The 19,543-nt window shown below is 48.0% G+C and overlaps 1 protein-coding gene across 6 annotated transcripts in view; it reads right to left on the minus strand.

Moving 5' to 3' along the window:
* The window catches only part of MICAL2 (microtubule associated monooxygenase, calponin and LIM domain containing 2), a 244,115-nt gene that overhangs the window by 106,124 nt on the left and 118,448 nt on the right, over positions 1-19,543 (minus strand). For 3 of the 6 annotated variants that reach the window (XM_055548613.1, XM_055548615.1, XM_055548614.1), the window contains exons 15-20: positions 19,135-19,241; positions 8,387-8,455; positions 4,391-4,534; positions 2,793-2,915; positions 1,553-1,771; positions 1,149-1,250 (exon numbers count right to left, since the gene is read on the minus strand). In XM_055548613.1, coding sequence (XP_055404588.1) covers positions 1,149-1,250; positions 1,553-1,771; positions 2,793-2,915; positions 4,391-4,534; positions 8,387-8,455; positions 19,135-19,241 — 764 coding nt within the window. The remainder of the gene's footprint in view (positions 1-1,148; positions 1,251-1,552; positions 1,772-2,792; positions 2,916-4,390; positions 4,535-8,386; positions 8,456-19,134; positions 19,242-19,543) is intronic. The other 3 variants (XM_055548617.1, XM_055548616.1, XM_055548618.1) reach the window with 1 other exon arrangement.

Consider the following 19,543-nt stretch of genomic DNA (forward strand, 5'->3'; position numbering starts at 1 on the left):
ACTCTGATTATCCATAGGGAAATGCACAGTGGTGCCTGCCTCGATGACACAGCCCCCTAGTCTACACATCCAAGGAGGGGAAAGGACATCCAGGCTCATGTCTCAGGACCAATATGTAACCTGTGTCTTTGGAGCCCAGCAGGACGGTCTAGTTCCTGGTTACAATGCACTCTGTTGCAGCTATTTCGGCTCCCTCATCACAAAATAGCTAGAGCACAGCCATCCTATTCCTGACACGAACATAGACACGAACTCCTGAAGGCCTCACTCTGGAGCTTGGGATAAAGCAGCAGCTTCAAATTTAGGAAAGGCAACGCTAGGAGGCTCTGGGGCACATGCCCCAGCAGGGACCTCTGTGGTCACATGGAACCCTGAAAATGAACGAAAGGCAGAGTATCCTTCCTATGTCTATGACTCTGCCAAGCAGCAGAGAACACAGGTCTGGAGGAGGCCGGGTGAAAGCAGCAGAGGGGGTGTGTTCTAGAGACCAGGCTTGCTGCAAGCACCTTACACTCACGCACCATGGGTCCTCACCCTCAACTCTGTCATCTCCTTGCAAGCATGCATCTCCTTTACAGCAGGTTTCTAAATAAGTGCCTGGACTGGGCTGTGCTTCCCATTCTAAGGCAGGGCCATTCTGTCCGGCTGGTGCTGCCTTTTGGGAAAGCAGAGCAGGTTACGGCATGTGCTTGACCTTGACATTCAGGGTCTTCCAGATCAGGGCTATGTTGGTATTTCTCCACTGCACTGCCAAACATCACGAGCAACTGGTTTGCTTTCACTTTAAAGGCACTGTGCTGTGATTCCTGCAATGGACCAGCTTTCTCTCTTCGTGTTGACCCCTAGGAAGCTCAGCCTACTCAGAAGCTAAGATTTTACAGTACACATGCTTCTATTTTCCTGTGACCTGAGCCCGCTTTTCTGCCTTGGTTTTCCCTTTGTCATGATTTATCTACTTATTTTGAGTCTCCTCATTTGGAGCTTTTTTAGATGCCAGTCCAAAGCCTTCGGTGACTTGAAAAGTAAATAGCTTTACAGACTGTCAAGGGTGGAGGAAGGAAAAAATGAAGCTCCAGAGACCAATTCATGTCATCTCCCCAGAGGTCCAACACCTGGGTTCCCAGGGGCTCTGAAAGCCCTGCATTTACCTGTGGGAAATCCCCGTGTCCAAACATGGAGGCAAGGTGAGCCGCCTTCTCCTTAATGTTCTTTTTGTGAAATTCCCTGTTGGCCAAGTTCTGGGCCCTTTTCTGCAGCCAAGGCGAGAAAGGAGAAAGAAAAAAGAGAAAGTGACAGAGATGGTGAGGGTTCCCTCTGGGAGAGAGGCGGAGAGGCAGCCAGGTGGGCTTGCTGCGCTCAGTACACACGGCAGGCAGGATGAGAGATGGGGAAAAGCAGTCAGAGGAGGAACCCACCCTGGGCAGGAGGAGTGGGAGAAAAGGAAGGCATCCCAGATACAAGCAGGGCAGAGGCAGGGCAAAGACATGGGCAGGGCACAGGCAGGGCAAAGACACGGCCAGGACAGAGGCAGGGCGAAGAGCGAGGCTTTCACCTGGAGAACCTTTTCCTCCACTTGCTGCAGCCGCCGCAGCACCCCAGAGAGGGCCAGCGCTCCCGGGCAGGTGGGAGGCAGGCTGGCGAGGTTTTCTGGCCCGCCCAGTTGCAGGTCAGACTTGGCTCGGGCTCTCCAGGGCCTGGCTGGACACTCGCCACCAGCAGACACTTGCTTTAGCTCTCGGAGCACGTGTCCAGTCACAACCACGGAGGGGAACTGGGGGAGACGGAAAATCAAGCTTCCTTCCCGAGGAAGGCCCTCTCATGGACCCCTCCCACCACTCACTGGAGGAGTCCCCACCAGGATCAGGGGCAAGGGCATGCCACGTGCCACCTTGAGTGAGATTCCAAACTAACCTTGAGTGTTGACTTCTCACCACCGGCATCAGAACCACCTGACAGCCTCCCTAACAACACCATCTGGGGTGTCATCACAACACTCCAGATCCCCCGAATCAGAACCTGTACTGTCCTGGTTCTCGAAGTCTGGGCTCAACCCCCAGAGAGTCAGGTGTAATTGGTTTGGGGGTGCGTACCAGAGATTGACATTTTTAAATAAAGCTCTCTAGATGATTCTTATACATAGGGACATAAAATCACTGCACTATATCCACAGAGACCTCCTTTGACGTCCACCACCCCCACCCCTGGAAGCAACACAAAATTCCTAATGCTGCCTAGTAGTTTTGAGTGCTGTGTCAATAATAGTGATTCTAATTCCAAACCCAGAGATGTTAACTGGAAAAAAGCCTGAGCCCATGGCTCCTGGCTGCCTCCCTGCCCACTGGGCAGGTCCTTGGGGGACCTGGGGAGGTCCTTACCACATCCCAGTCTTTGTTGGCATCTGGCTAACTGGCCACCTGAGCCCATTCCATCATCACTGCCACTTTTCCCCATCGATTTAGAAATCAGTCTACTCAAGAGATCTGCAAATAAGCTGAGTATCCCAGGGGCACTACAGAAAATACCGCATGTGGTGTGGTCTGTTTTTTCCTAAACAAATAAAGCACCGAGAGCATGGTAGCTGGTCAGCCGATATCACCAACTGGCACGTATTTAAGATGCTGCATCCTTGGTTATCCTTACCTATAAGGGTGGTAACCTCAAGTTGTATCTGCCTTCCCAGAGAATCTACACTCAGCCCTATGTGGGGTGCAGAGAGAGCCATGGACCCCACCCCTCTGGATCAAAGTCCCCTCTGACTTCACCAAGACAGCGTCCACTGGAAGGAGCCCTACCTGCCTTTTCAGAGGTGGTGATGGGCTGGGCGTGGGCTCCTCCGGCTTGGGACAGCGAGAGTTAACAGGAGGGTCAGAGGAAGAGCGCAGTATAGGCTTACCTATCCCTGAGACACGGTGCTCCTGCGAGGAGGAAGGTGAGTCCGAAAAAAAGCAGCCACAGGAAATAGGAAGGAAAAGGTGAGTCAGACTGAGACACTTGGAGGGAGGAGAGGAGAAGAGGCAGGGAGACAGAGTTTGCAGATGCTGAGCAAGCCCAGGGCTGAGCTCTGGCAAGCTGTGCCCAGCTGGAAACATGAACCCCAGCCCTCTGTCCCTGTTAACAGCAAGTCTCGTGGTCCCCTTCTCTAGACAATGTGTGTATCCCCAGGAGCCAGTGTTTTTGGCTCGGACCGGGGCACTGAGCAGGCACTGCCAGAGCCCGTGCCAGGCCAGGGTGGCTAGTCCCAAAGTCCCTGCTGCCCATTAGATGACAGGGATGCTACAGTCCTTCTGAAGAAAGAGAGCCCTCATCAATACCTGGGGACCGCAAGGGGTCAAGCCTCCAGACGGGCCAGTTGAGCAAACAATTCAGACAGTTACAAATCTCAGAAAGCTCCTTACAATAAAACCTGGCTTCCTGGGGAAGGTCATTTTTTCCAGAAGGGGCATGATCTACATCAAGACTAGAAAGATGTTTATGATTGCCTCTGAACCAAATTAACCAAGAGTTAGTCCTTCTCCTGAGAGGGGCCTAATTCTGTCTTGTGACGGATATTCTCCAAAGAGAAACTGAACCCCTTGTCCCAAGCTTTTGTAATGTGTCAGTGGTGTCCCAAAGAAATTCAGGGGAGCAAATGAAACCACACAAGTGCACGCTCCAAGTCAGAGTCTGAGATAAGAGAGTTGGGTCTGCAGCCTGACCCACAGCATCTCACTGTCTTCAGCCTTACACAGACCCTGGTCAGACAAACAGCCCTGCCAGCCTGACCCAAGGGAACAAGGAGAGAGGAGCACCAGGGTACACTCAGGAGGTTGGTCTCCATTCCTGTAGGCCCACATGGAGCTAAGACCTGTGGTTCAGTTTTTCCCCTGGTTTGGACGGGGTTTTCACCATGGCCTTAGACCCTCAGACAGTCAGCATCTCTAAAGATTCCTCCAGCTGTACCGTCTCAAAGATGACTGCAAACCCAGCCATGGTTGCAAAGCAAAACAAAATCAGGGAAAGGATTTTATCTCCATTGCAGAACAGGCATCAGCAAACTACAGTCCTCGGGCCAAATCCGGCCTGCTGCCTGTGTTTGTAAATAAAGTTTTATTGGCACACCGCCACATGTATTTGTTTACATACTGTTCATGGCTGCCTTCACAGTGACTCTGCCATTACAGCAGAGTTGAGTCATTGCAAGAGAGATCACATTGACCCTAAAGTCTAAAATACTTGCTTTCCGGCCGCTTTTAGGAAAGTCTGACTCCAGATCAAGAAGAAGCTCAAGTCTCCTTTTGAGCCAGGACTGGCTGGCATACCTGAAATCCAGCACTTGCCTGACATTTGCTGGCTTCTCAGCAGGTTCTGGTCACCAGGAAGGCAAGGTCAGTGGATGTTTGACAGGACTCACCTGCCTCAGGATTGAGGGGTTCCTTGAGCTCTCCTCGAACTTGGCCAGCAGCTGACTTGCCATGGACTTGACTTTGTTCTGATTTCCACCTTCCTTAATGCCCTCTTGATTGGAGCCCAAGCTCTGGCTGGAAAAGGCTGAAGGCTGCAAAGGCCAAATCAGAGCATTGGTTGTTGGATCCAGAACCCAGACATTGTGGGGTAGGCCTAGGGGCTCACAACAGGGACAGTTTCCTTAAGAAGGACACCCTCTATGGCCTGGGAAAGTGAGGCAGACAGAGCAGGCAACACCCAATGGAGACAATGCTCAAAGGTGGGACATGGTTCCCCAAAGGTGGGCACAGCCAGGCTTGGGAGCCAGACAGTGCCTGAATTCTGACTTCTCTGACGTTTCCTCATTTGTAAAATGGGAGCAGTAATGCACCCTCACGTAACTATTGCAAAAATAAAATAATGAAATGATGAAAAGAACAGTTTGCAAACCCATCACGTGGCTGATAGGAGGTGAAGAGTAGTGGGGATGAATGAAGCAAGAGGGGGTATCAGTGGGGCAAGGCACAGGCGCCGAGCTTCCCCTCTCCTCTGCACCCCACGCCTGACGGCAACCAGTTCTGCCCTGTTGTTTCTATCTGTTTTTTAAAAAAGTTTAATTTTGAAATAATTTTAGACTGACAGGAAAGTTACAAAGACAGCACAGATAGCTCCTGAATACCACAGATGCAGCTGCACTTAACATTAACATATGGAATAATCATGGCACTGTTATCAAACCCTAGAAATTCACACCAACATGATACCATTAACAGAACTGTGGACTTGATTCAGACTGCACCAGTTTCCCATGGATGTCCTTTTAGGTTCCAGGATGCAATCCAGCATCCCACACTGCATTTAATCATCATGCCTCCTCCACCTCCTCCCATCTGAAACATTCTCTCCATCTTTCTCTGTCTTTCATGACCTTGACAGCTGTGATGGACACAGGTCAGCTATTTTGTACAAAGTCCCTCCATCTGGGTAGGTCTGATGGTTGCTCATGATTAGACTAGAGTTAGGGATTTTGAAGAAGGATGTCACAGAGGTGAGGGGTCCTTCTCATTGCTTTGTTTTGGGATACATGATATCAACATGACTTGTAACTGTTTAGAGGCTGACCTTGACTGCTTGGTTATGCTGCTTTATAAAATGGAATTCCATGTAAGATTTTCTTAGCTCATCTGCTAAAAATAAAACATTGAAACTGATTGCTGTCCAGTAAATGTCTGTTCCCTGGTACCATAGATCTGCTCCCATCAGCCTCAGAAATACAAATGGCATTGTCATGTCAAGAGGGCAGTCAGTTTTCCCAAGGACACAATGCATCTCCCTTACAGGAACAGATGTTCTCAAAACAAAGATATGTTCACTTAGAAGAAATTCATGAGAAGAAATAAGCTATAGTCAATTGTTTTGGTTTTTTTTTTTTTTTTTTTTTTTTTAAGATTCCCTAAGTGTAGCAGCCCCATGGGAAACCTGGTATGCACAGCCACTCTGAAGAGTTGGACAAACACAAATCAAAGAGTCCCTCCCCACTTCAAAGCGGGAACTGCAACTCTGCATAGCAATCCAGTCTTGAGTGTGAATAGGGCAAGTTTACTAGGCTGGTCACTGTTTGTACAGCCCAAAGTAGGCCAGGACGGTGGGTCATGCAGACTGGCCCTTTGCAGACATTCATGTGCTCATGAATCACTTCAAAACCAGATTTGGATTCAGTGGGTCTGGGGTGGGCCCTGAGAGTCTGTATTTTTAACCAGCTTCCAGGTGATACTGCTGCCCTGGTTCTTGGCTCACACTTCGAGTAGTAAGAATTTAGAGGAAATTATTGCTTGGTTGAATCTCACTTAAGCCAACAGCTGGCCAAGAAAACAGAGCCATTTCAGAAGAGGCAGGTGTGACCAGATTTCTTCCCACACTGACTCCTGTGCTGCCAGCGACAGAAACAGTACAAACACCCCCTCAAATAAGGCACAGATGAAAGGTGGGAGAAGACTTCCCCCCTGGGACAAAGTGTATCCAAGGGAAGCTTCTTGGGAGGAGGCGGGAGCAAATCACAGATGCTTAGAGCTGAGGCAGTGCCCCGGAACTAGAGAATGGGATGTTTCTCAGCCACGGCTTCATCCTCTCAGCTGGCTTTCTGCTCACACCAGACCCAAGAGCAACAGCTCTCAATCATATGAGTAACAGAAGTTTTCTCCTAAGTCCTATAAATCAAGTACGAATGTATCCTACAAATTATCCCTTGTGCCTTTTAGTCATTGTTTTGGTATCAGCCAGTAGGCTAGCTAAAGCTGGTATTCTTACAATTCACAGACAGTATCTAGCCTGCTTTTGTGGGATTAGAGTGGCTCTTTGGAATGAGGTGTGGGGCTTCCCTGATAGCTCGGTTGGTAAAGAATCTGCCTGCAATGCAGGAGACCCTGGTTTGATTCCTGGGTCGGGAAGATCCGCTGAAGAAGGGATAGGCTACCCACTCCAGTATTCCTGGGCTCCGCTTGTGACTCAGCTGGTAAAGAATCCGCCTGCAATGCAGGAGACTTGATTTCGATCCCTGAGTTGGGAAGATCCACTGAAGAAGGGAAAGGCTACCCACTCCAGTATTCTGGCCTGGAGAATTTCATGGACTGTATAGTCCATGGGGTCGCAAAGAGTTGGACATACATGACTGAGCAGCTTTCACTTTCTTTCACTTGGAATGAGGTATATATCTCAGGTCTCTTTAAAGAGCTGCCTGGAGAAGCAAGAACCGGTAAGCTTTTTCTTCTGATCAATTTTTCAGTAGCAGGAGAGAGACTCATGCTTGGCTTTGACAAGTGAAAGTGAAGTCACTCAATCGTGTCCGGCTCTTTGTGACCTCATGGACTGTAGCCTACCAGGCTCCTCAGTCCATGGAATTTTCCAGGCAAGAGTACTGGAGTGGGTTGCCATTTCCTTCTCTAGGGGATCTTCCCAACCCAGGGATTGAACCCGGGTCTCCCGCACTACAGGCAGACTCTACCTTCTGACAAAGTAAAGGCTACTTTGGCTTTGACAAAGTAGCCTGTAACTTTCTTCTTTCACCAGAAGGTGGCACCTGTGGGTGCTGGGACATTCGCCTTAAAGACTAATGGTACAGAAAACACAAAAAGTAGAAATGAGGACTGGGAGAATAGTGGGACTGCTGGTGCCTCTTTACTACTTACTATTAATAGTGATTATATCTTGATTAACCTAGGTGCCAGAGACCATGACTGGCATGGTATGTGCATGCATACCTGCTTACACATCCTCTTATTTAATCTTTAAGATTAAATTAAACCAAGGACATGGCAACCCACTCCAGTATTCTTGCCTGGAGAATCCTGTGGACGGAGGACCCTGGTGGGCTGCCGTCTATGGGGTCGCATCGAGTTGGACATGACTGAAGCGACTTTGCATGCATGCAATCTTGACTCTGGCACGTAGAGAATCTTGTCATCTGCAGAATGAGAATCTTACTTCTTTTCCAACCTGGACTCCTTTTATTTCTTTTTCTTCTCTGATTGCCATGGCTAGGACTTCTAAAACTATGCTGAATAATCGTGGTGAGAGTGGGCACCTTTGCCTTGTTTCCTGATTTTACAGGAAATGCTTTCAGTTTTCCACCATTGAGAATAGTGTTTGCTCTGGGTTTGTTGTATATGGCCGTTATTATGTTGAGATATGTTCCTCCTATGCCTACTATTTAATCTTTGAAAGTTCTGCAAACTGTCCTACATTTCAAATGCATCATCTGTGTTTTACAGACATGAACCACACTCTGGGATAGTGACATAGCTAATGACCAGACCCGACTGTTTACCCATCAAGCTAAGCTTGGAACCCAGCGGTTCATGAGAGGAAAGCAAGAAGGGCAGGGCGACTGCCTCAGTCAGGCGCTGGGCTGTGGCCACCGGCTGTCAGGAAACAGGCCTCTGTGTAAACCGACAGTGAACACACGAACCTCGTGCAGGTTGTTGAAGCCCTTCCGCCTCCGCTTGTTCATGTCATTTTCTTCGGTTCGACTGTCCACCTGTGATGGCCAAGAAAGCATGGTGAGCTCAGGGCTGGTCAAGGGCTGCGGTGTCAGCACTGGGGTGCAACGCTGCCCACAGCAGCTGCCAGCCCAGGAACAGACGGGTTGACATTACCCTGCACGGTGACAAATGCTCTCAGCTCTGCTCAGGCACAGCAGAGGGAGCCTCCCTCCGTCTCGGGAGCCAGGGGTTCTGTCAGAAGAGGGTGGGAATACAGATCCCCAAATCATGCCGAAACATCCCAAAGCACAAAGAATCCCTGTGACACGGGCAGGGATTGTCTCCTTGTCAGTGACCTTGGACTCAGAGCCATGAGAGCCAGGCCTGCTGATGCTGCCCTGAGGATATCACCTCCTATGAAGAGGTGCCACTGGCTCCCCTCACAGGCACGGATTCTCAGGACTCAGATCAGCTGTCCAGGAATTTGATGGCAAATTACTTCTGCCATTCAGTCCCACTGCAGCTACTGGTAAATGATACTGTGTTAACTTCAAAGCAGCATCAGATATGGCATGAAAACTATGGTGACTATATAGCTCAGTTTTCCCAGGATATTTTGGTGTATTGCTTTTCCCCCCAGGCATAATTAGAAATAATGCCCACTTTTTTTTTTTAAGATTTTTTTTTTTTTTTGGTTATGTACCATTTAAAAAGTCTTTATTGAATTTGTTACAATATTGCTTCTGTTCTATGCTTTGGTTTTTTTGGCTGCGAGGCATACGCGATCTTGGCTCCCCAAGCAGGGATCAAACCTGGCCCCCTGCACTAGAAGTCAAAGTCTTAACCGCTGACCATGAGGGAAGTCCCTCATTCTCAAAAGTACCCTGGTTTAGACAACAAATTGCATGGCTGTCCTATTGATAACCCCTTACAGTCGACCCTCTGCTTCCCAGATCTGGACATTTAAATCCAGAGACCCCCCTTCTACCTCAGCCCAATGCATGATGCCTGCAAGGGCCACCCAAGGGCACACCTGTGGTCTGGCTTTTCTACTTAAGGGAAGCAGTGGGATTGTTGAGCTGATGCCTCAAGCTGGGATGGGGCTGCAGGCTGGATTTAGTGCCTCCCTTCACCCCCAACCCTCTCCTTGACACTGGGGTTAGACCTCCAGCTGGGACCTTCCCCATATGGTCAGCCCACTGAGGACCATGGAGCATCCCCACTGACGAGGCCTCCCTCCCCATGGGAGACTCGGGCCCTCGCATAACAAAGTGCGAAAAGTGTGTTACGCATGGACTGTGGCCCACCAGGCTTCTCTGTCCATGGGATTTCCCAGGCAAGAATACTGGAGTGGGTTGCCGTTTCCTTCTCCAGGGGTCAAACCCTTGTCTCTTACATCTCCTGCATTGGCAGGTGGATTCTTTATTGTCTGAGCCATCAGAGAAGGCCAGATTAAATCCCAGCCTCTGTTCACACTGGATGCAGCTGAAACGGCTTCTGGCCTCTCCTTCCCCTCAAACCCAGGCTGCAGCCCAATCAGCACCACACGTCCTTACTTGCCCCATCCCAGAGGACCCTTTACCTCCTGGACGTTGTAAATCAACAGGAATCATCAGAGCCCTCAGCACACAGTCTAGTCTGTACCCACTTGCTCTCACAGGCAAGCACCTGCTCCCGCTGCTCTTACACTCCCCACCACCTCTGCCCCTCCTCCTATTTACCAGCAACTTAAAAACATTTTAAAACAAGATCAACCGCAGTTTAGTCATTGATATTTGTTCAAAAATGTGACCCTTCCCTTGCTCAGGCAGCACAAAACAACAGATCAAAGGGCCTCACCTTCCCTTCAACATTTCCCTCAGCTTCTAACAAATCATTTTTCTGTGAATGGAAATAATTTCAACCCAAATGTTTGGACAAACACCAAGAGAAACAGATGACCTTATTTACAGCGTCGGGTTCTAGAGGCCTAGGCAGTTTAGGCGCCGGCTCCACAGCCTGTGAGCTGCACTGGCCCCGAGACAAGCCTGTGAAGGTACAGGGTGTCCTCCCCACACGAACACTTCACGCATCATCCTCGAGTCTTCTGCGGTTCTTCTTGTTTCCGCCTTTAATGAGGACTTGGTTTTTCCCTCAAAGAGCAACATATCTTACTCTCTGGGTGTGATTGGTCCAATAATCAGAGCCTGCATGGATCCATACTCTACATCAGTGGCAGATGCACAGAAAACATTCCTGGGGGGAGTGTATCCAGCAGCAGGGCCTAAGAAGACCCCCAAATCCTTTGCGGGGAGACAGGAAGTGGGTGGGGGCAACATCAGTTCCTCTGATTCAGCCTGACCCACAGGACAATAAAATGCAGTCTATATGGAAAGGTTAGCCACACACAGACCCAAAGGGTCTCTGCTCTTCCATATGGATTTATCATGAAAGCACTTATGCTCCACCAAGAGCTAAGTTAAAACACAAAGCTTGAGGAAACACAAACCTGGACTTTTATCTAATTTTTCTTATCTGTACATCTCTATCTGGGAGCCAAAAAAATGCCTCCATATCCCCCTCCTTGAACTCTATTTTGCACCATAGAGAACTGGGGTACAAGGAGGAAGAAAGTGTTTATTGTGCCCAGAGGCAGCATGAGATTAAACAAATAACTCGCTTCCTTTTCCCATAAATTTCTCCTGTCCTTTCACCCTTAGACACTTTCTTATCATGATTTCCCAATGATTTGAAAGAGTCTCTACATCAAAAGACATTTATTAAACTACTTAGTGATCTCCATTTTAAAAAACAGACATATATCTACCAAGCTCATCATTTATTTGATCAGCACAGAATATTCTTGTTCCCATACTACCTGACTTAAGTTGATTTTAGCCGCAAACAAACCAACTTTATATTTAGTTAGCTGATGAACCCAACCCTGGAGAAATTCAGACCAAGGTCATAGAAAGAGACTGGCCATTGTACGCAGTGGCCTGACTGAGAGAACAGTGGCCACCATGATATTTAGAAAAATGGCCAGTGATACTGGCAAGAGAGCTCCTCCCTCTGTGGCAGAGCAGCAAGGAGCCATGGGTTCAAGTTCTGACGTGAATTACTTTCCAGCTAAGTGAGCTTAGGAAAATCACCCAACTTTTCTGACTTTACTTTCCTCACCTCTAGGATCCTATACTGTCTCTGTCATAAATAAGCTATTGTAAGGACGAATACAATCATGTATATAAGACACTTCGTCTATGTAGTGCTGTATACGTGTCAGACATTTGAAGTTAAGTCAGTGCTATTCATAGAATTAGAAAATCTGAATTCTAGTCTGGCTTTGACATTTACCCACCTATATGGCATCATGGTCAAGAGAAGAGTCCAAAATGCAGTACTTGGATACAATCTCAAAAACGACAGAATGATCTCTGTTTGTTTCCACGGCAAACCATTCAATATCACAGTAATCCAAGTCTATGCCCCAACCAGTAACGCTGAAGAAGCTGAAGTTGAAGGGTTCTATGAAGACCTACAAGATCTTTTAGAACTAACACCCCAAAAAAGATGTCCTTTTCATTATAGGGGACTGGAATGCAAAAGTAGGAAGTCAAGAAATGCCTGGAGTAACAGGCAAATTTGGCCTTGGAGTATGGAATGAAGCAGGGCAAAGGCTAATAGTTTTGCCAAGAGAACGCACTGGTCATAGCAAACACCCTCTTCCAACAACACAAGAGAAGACTACACATGGACATCACCAGATGGTCAACACCGAAATCAGATTGATTATATTCTTTGCAGCCAAAGATGGAGAAGCTCTATACAGTCAGCAAAAACAAGACCAGGAGCTGACTGTGGCTCAGATCATGAACTCCTTATTGCCAAATTCAGACATAAATTGAAGAAAGTGGGGAAAACCACTAGACCAGTCAGGTATGACCTAAATCAAATCCCTTATAATTATACAGTGGAAGTGAGAAATAGATTTAGGGACTAGATCTGATAGACAGAGTGTCTGATGAACTATGAACAGAGGTTCATGACATTGTACAGGAGACACGGATCAAGACCATCCCCATGGAAAAGAAATGCAAAAAAGCAAAATGGCTGTCTGAGGAGGCCTTACAAACAGCTGTGAAAAGAAGAAAAGTGAAAAGCAAAGGAGAAAAGGAAAGATATAAACATCTGAATGCAGAGTTCCAAAGAATAGCAAGGAGAGATAAGAAAGCCTTCCTCAGCAATCAATGTAAAGAAATAGATGAAAACAACAGAATGGGAAAGACTAGAGATCTCTTCAAGAAAATTAGAGATACCAAGGGAACATTTCATGCAAAGATGGGCTCAATAAAGGACAGAAATGGTATGGACCTAACAGAAGCAGAAGATATTAAGAAGAGGTGGCAAGAACACATAGAAGAACCGTACAAAAAAGAGCTTCATGACCCAGATAATCACGATGGTGTGATCACTCACCTAGAGCCAGACATCCTGGAATGTGAAGTCAAGTGGGCCTTAGAAAGCATCACTACAAACAAAGCTAGTGGAGGTGATGGAATTCCAGTGGAGCTATTTCAAATCCTGAAAGATGATGCTCTGAAAGTGCTGCACTCAATATGTCAGCAAATTTGGAAAACTCAGCAATGGCCACAGGACTGGAAAAGATCAGTTCTCATTCCAATCGCAAAGAAAGGCAACGCCAAAGAATGCTCAAACTACCGCACAATTGCACTCATCTCACACGCTAGTAAAGTCATGCTCAAAATTCTCCAAGCCAGGCTTCAGCAATATGTGAACCGTGAACTTCCAGATGTTCAAGCTGGTTTTAGAAAAGGCAGAGGAACCAGAGATCAAATTGCCAACATCCGCTGGATCATGGAAAAAGCAAGAGAGTTCCAGAAAAACATCTATTTCTGCTTTATTGACTATGCCAAAGCCTTTGACTGTGTGGACCACAATAAACTGTGGAAAATTCTGAAAGAGATGGGAATACCAGACCACCTGACCTGCCTCTATATGCAGGTCAGGAAACAACAGTTAGAACTGGACATGGAACAACAGACTGGTTCCAAATAGGAAAAGGAGTACGTCAAGGCTGTATATTGTCACCCTGCTTATTTAACTTATATGCAGAGTACATCATGAGAAACACTGGGCTGGAAGAAGCAGAAGTTGGAATCAAGATTGCTGGGAGAAATATCAATAACCTCAGATATGCAGATGACACCACTCTTATGGCAGAAAGTGAAGAGGAACTAAAAAGCCTCTTGATGAGAGGAGAGGAGAGTGAAAAAGTTGGCTTAAAGCTCAACATTCAGAAAACTAAGATCATGGCATCTGGTCCCATCACTTCATGGGAAATGGATGGGGAAACAGTGTCAGACTTTATTTTTTGGGGCTCCAAAATCACTGCAGATGGTGATTGCAGCCATGAAATTAAAAGACGCTTACTCCTTGGAAGAAAAGTTATGAGCAACCTAGATAGCATATTGAAAAGCAGAGACATTACTTTGCCAACAAAGGTCCATCTAGTGAAGGCTATGGTTTTTCCAGTGGTCATGTATGGATGTAAGAGTTGGACTGTGAAGAAAGCTGAGTGCTGAAGAAATGATGCTTTTGAACTGTGGTGTTGGAGAAGACTCTTGAGAGTCCCTTGGACTGCAAGGAGATCCAACCAGTCCATCCTAAAGGAGACCAGTCCTGGGTGTTCATTGGAAGGACTGATGCTAAAGCTGAAACTCGGTACTTTGGCTACCTCATGCAAAGACTTGACTCATTGGAAAAGACTCTGATGCTGGGAGGAATTGGGGGCAGGAGGAGAAGGGAATGACAGAGGATGAGATGGCTGGATAGCATCATCGACTCGATGGATGTGAGTCTGAGTGAACTCTGGGAGTTGGTGATGGACAGGGAGGCCTGGCATGCTGCAATTCATGGGGTCGCAAACAGTCGGACACGACTGAGCGACTAAACTGAACTGATGGCGTCACAGTATAATCTCCCTAAGACCAAGTTTCTCCATCTCTAAAGTTGGGATAAGAATATGTCCCTTGACTTCCTCAAACCTAACAAGAGCAAATGAGCTGTCTACAGCACTGCTGTGTGCACTGTACGATGCTGGATCCATTACGGCTGCAGTACACAAGCCAGCGGTCAACCCAGCTAGTTCTACCCTTTTCAGAAAATGAGCATCTTTGCTTAGTCAGTACTCCTAAAGGACAGGTTGGGGACCATCATATACAAAGCCCTTTCTATGTGCCAGAGAAGGAGATCAGATCTACAGCTCACACTGGTTCAACACTTGTCTTCACAGCAATGCAATGTTTGTTACTATGTCACATTTTGCACCCAAGCAAAGAAACTTAGAGAGGTTCAAACATGTGCTGAATCACCAGCAGACCAAAATATGTAGTTGTCGGCCTGGCTTTAAAATGCATCCTCATTCTATAAGTCAGTGCAGAATGCCAGGCTATGGTAACACAGAGGACAGGAGTGATCACTGTCCACAGGGACCTGCAGACCACGGGTGCCAGGGTGGTGTGCGGGTGTGACGCTGCTCAAGGCCTACACTGGCCAAGCAGGGCAGCATCAGGACCCAGGGCTCTTGGCTCCCTAGGCCTACCTTCAAGCCTCTGAGCCGAGAAGTGTGAAAACCTAGTGGGAGTTTTGGCTGCTGGGTGGGTGGTTCTGTGAGCACAGCTGGAGAAGGGGAGTGAAAGGAACTTAGGAAGTTGCACTGGAAGGTCAGCTCCTTCTGGCAGGGACCTTGGCCCTCTTGTTCCTTGCTGTGCCCCAGCAATGAGAACTTGGCATAAAGTGGGGACTTAGTAAGTCTTGGTTGAATGAATGGGCAGATGGAGGAGGGACTTTCTTACATAATGGCCCCTGAATCTTTGGAAAGTGTCTGTGGATGAGGGTCAAGGAGAAGGGTTAGAAGGGCCCCTGCCACCCCCGGCTCAGACCAGACACTGATCTGAGTCATGCTTTGTGAACCCTACTCTACCAGGGACCAGCAGTAGAGGAGGACCTGGGTCAGAATCAGCCAGCAGACCAGGATAAATCCTGGGACCACTGACCTGGCTTCTAGGATGGGATTTCCAGGGACAAATGACAAGCTCTGTGTTGTTTTGTCCCTCAAGGAATGGGTTTAGAATAGAGAAAACAAAGACCAAACACCTTGACTATGTCTGTCGTATGTATTGTGATTGAAGAGGCCATAAATCCAGGCATTACCTATGTGGGGTCAAATGAGAAAAGCATAGACAGGTAGTGTGTGCATGTATATACACACACCCACATGCACACACAGGATAGAGATCACATACGTGTGTTCAGATTTCACCTGTGAGTATGGTGACAAGTGTGTGTACATGCCCACATGCACACACAGAAGGACAGAGACCACATATGTGTGCACACATATGTGTGAGCATGGTGACAAGAGCTCTGGGTCTCCAGGAACTGTCCCACACCACTAGGCTGCTAGATGCTGATCGGGGCAGAGGCAGATCTGCAGAAGCAGACCAAGGGCCTTTTAAGAGAAAACATAATCCCCTACTCTTCTCCTTCTCCCCAGGCGTGGGCCATCCAGCCTTCAGAGATAACCAGCCCCAGCTGGTTACCACTCACCAGAGGTACAGCCCTCTTCGCACTGGGTGGGAAAGTCATTCTCTCTAAAATAAGTTCCTGGATGGAGCAAAAGCCTTTGGTTTTGCCCAAAGCTATTGTCTTTTGCTGGAATTTGGATAGTATCAGGAAAACAAGATTAAGGAGGAAAGAAGACTTTAACACCAACATCAAAAACCAGGAGGGAGAGAGAGTTGTTAGCCTGGCTCAGGAGAGAAACAAAGAGCCCACTTCAGATTAAGACACCACATGAGAACAAATGTGGGCTGCTCAATTCCTGTATCAAGATGTTCCTCTGAAGTTAGTAAGGAGTGAGGATGGGCAGGGAGGGATGGGGAGGGGCAGGGGAATACAGATGTACCTATACATACAGATTGTGTGTTCGAACCCTGGTGTAGAAAATCACGCAAGAACAGCCCAGCCTGCATCTCCAGTCCGTAGGACACATGTACCAGGGCAGTGAAGACAGTGTGTTTAATTGCACTGACATCTTCTGGGTGTAACTGTGGGGGAGCTCCACGTGTATGTACAGTATTTAGTCTCCTGTGTAGACCTCTGCTGTGTGTATCCAGCGGCAACCTGGAGTGGGCTCAGTACCCCTCGCTTATGAGACATGTTAAGACCAAAGAGCACTGCAAACAGATATCTCTAAGCCAAATGAGGGTCCAGACCTATGACACAAGATAAAAGGGGGAGAAGGTACTTTGCATGTGGCCTGACCATTCACTGGAGTTGAATGGCAGACAGTATATGCTGGGGTGTTTCAGTACCAGGGCAGAATGTGACTCAGAGGCCTTATAAATCCACCAACCCCCCTAGAGGAAGCATTGAGTTTGAGGAGAAAGGGCGGGACAACAAATACCCACACCAGGCACTTACTTCAATGACCTGACCTCCCTACCTATCTGAGGAGCAGGACAAACTTCAGATGTTAAATGGGGCCATGGGAGGGAATCAGATGTGTGGATTTCAACTGCTTTCAAGATGCGTGCACAGCCAAAGAGCACACCCTGGACATGGGCCAAAACCAGCCAGGGCTGGGCCAGGCAGAGCCCACGCATCCCCACTGCATTTGTTCCCAGAGCCAGGGCAAAGTGGAGCAAGGCTCCAGCAAGCCCTCGGAGAGCCTGGCCGACAGCCGACTCTTGACCATTCCCACCTCCTGAGCCAGAGTTGGCCAGGCTGTTTCAATTCGGTCACTCTGTAAACAGAGGTGTGGTGAGTGAAAGGTTTAAACATTCCTCTCCAGTTCCCAGTTGTGGGCTAAGTGGTGGGAGAAATCGAGTGAACAGAGCAGAGTGGTAAGTGTCTGGCTCAGAGAGCTTCCTGAGAGACGGCACTGGCTTGTCTAGGATGGAGTAGCCCAAAGTGGGGGTCCTTGGTCATCAGAGGAAAAGCGGCTGGGGTTTTCCTCTTGCCCTTGGGTTGGGGCAAGCTGATGACTGGGCTCCAGAAAACATCTTTCACTCAGTGAGACGTATGGTGGGTTACGGTGCCTCCCACAGAGCCTCTGAGTGGGGCGGCTCGGGGAGCAGAGGGGGACAGAGCAGTGGGGTACAGCTGCTCTGCCTACACCTGAGCTGACCCACTCACCCTCTTCCCCAGACCCCCAACTTGTCCCCTCCTACAGACAGGGCCTGCAGAGGACTAAGTACCTGCTCCTGAAGTCAGCATAACCATTGCTACATTCCAGGGAGCACAGCCCACAGTGGAAAAAGTGACCACTGATCACACAGCCCAGGGAAAGAGAGGCAGCCACAGGGCCCGAGCTCCACCCTGGGCAGAGGGGCCGGCAGGACAAGGCATGACTGGCCAGCAGTTAAGAGCCTGTCGACGATCCAGAGACACGGAGACGAGTGCCGAGGCCTGCAGTCCTCTGCTGAGTGAGGGCGAGGGGGACGGTAAGCTCAGCACACACCCTTACAGCCTAATGTCTCTGAGTCTCCACATTTTATCTATAAAATGGGCACATCAATCAAAGCAACTTGTGTTATACCTTCCATGGATATGTAGCCATTCATATAAAATTATAATTTCTTGGACTCTCTGGTGGTACAGTGGAGAAGAGTCTGCCTACCAGTGTAGGAGACGCAGGTTCGATCCCTGGTCTGGGAAGATTCCACATGCTGCAGAGCAACTAAGCCTGTGCTCCACAGCTACTGAGTCCTCATGATCTAGAGCCCATGCTCCGCAACAAGAGAAGCCCAAGTACCACGACAAAGAGCACCACAGCCCACTCTCCACAACTAGAGAAAGTCCACGTGTAGTAATGACGACACAGCACAACCAAAATAAAATAATTTTTTAAAAATTGTAATTTCTCACTAGGCCTGTGGGTTTCCAAACTATGTACCAAGGCACCCCCAAGGGACCAAAGTGAATTCACAGAGGAGCTGCAGGATATTTTAAATTTTCTAGGGAAGCATGGTGATGCTTGTCATATACCTTGCAAAACATCCCTACCAAGTTATTATATTTGGATGTAAATACTTAACAAATGAAACTTTTAGGTATTTCTTTTGATCTGGGAGCACTGAGAAAAAAGTGACTAAGACATGAAAGGTGCCACTGAGTCAGGAAAGTTTGGGAACCTCTTTATTAGGCTCTGAACTCCTTAAAGGCAACGGCCCACTTGTTAATCATCTCTGTATATCTACTCCCCTCAAAAACTAACAAAACTTTCAGCTTTAAAGTTGGCATGAAGTAGGGCCCAATAGACATTTGTTGAATGAATGAATTTAAAACAAAAAAGAATGGAACAGAATGTGTAAATGTAGCCTCTTCATCCACCTCTGCTACTAAAGGGCCATCATGTTCCTGATCTAAACTGCTTAGCAAAGTGAGATATCGTCTCCTCCTCCCTGCTTAGGAGGCAGAGCTAATTTGCTTTACTTTAAAAAATACTCACTGGCATGTCCTCTTCACTCTCTACCCTGCCCTTCCTATAACCACACTGAAGGCTTTGAAGGTGGCTAAATGGTGCAAGGGAAGTTGACTGAATCCTACTCATGTCTTCCATGAGTGTGCAATCTGTGTAATTTATCAGCACAGACCCAGCCCGTGGCATTTCCCTTCCCCTCACCCCATCCACGTGCAAAGAGAGATTAAACAACCCCAGACTGAAACTTACTCGCGGAGTCCTCTTCCTCGGAAACGTGAGGTTGAGATAGTGATGAGGAATGGATGACTTGGCCAAGCCGAGGTCAGCATTCTCTTCATAGTTTTTACGCCAAGAATCTGTTAGGAAATAAAAGTAAGACAGATTCGGATCCTGCCACTGCTCCCAGAGGGTGTCACTGAGACAAAGTCCCTCCAAAGTAACTCCCTCACCCCCAACTGAAGCTGCCAGGGCCTGTGTAGGGAGCTTGTGCCACTCTGTCAGTGAACTCCCAGTGACAAGGGCAGGTGCAGACCAGCCCCATGTGACACCTGCCACACAGGACCCACTTATATATACAGAAAGCGTTAGTCACTCAGTTTTGTCCGACTCTTTGCGACCCCATGGACTGTAGCCTGCCAGGCTCCTCCCATTGGTGGTA

This window comes from Bubalus kerabau, chromosome 15, assembly GCF_029407905.1.
Source record: "Bubalus kerabau isolate K-KA32 ecotype Philippines breed swamp buffalo chromosome 15, PCC_UOA_SB_1v2, whole genome shotgun sequence".
NCBI lineage: Eukaryota > Metazoa > Chordata > Mammalia > Artiodactyla > Bovidae > Bubalus > Bubalus kerabau.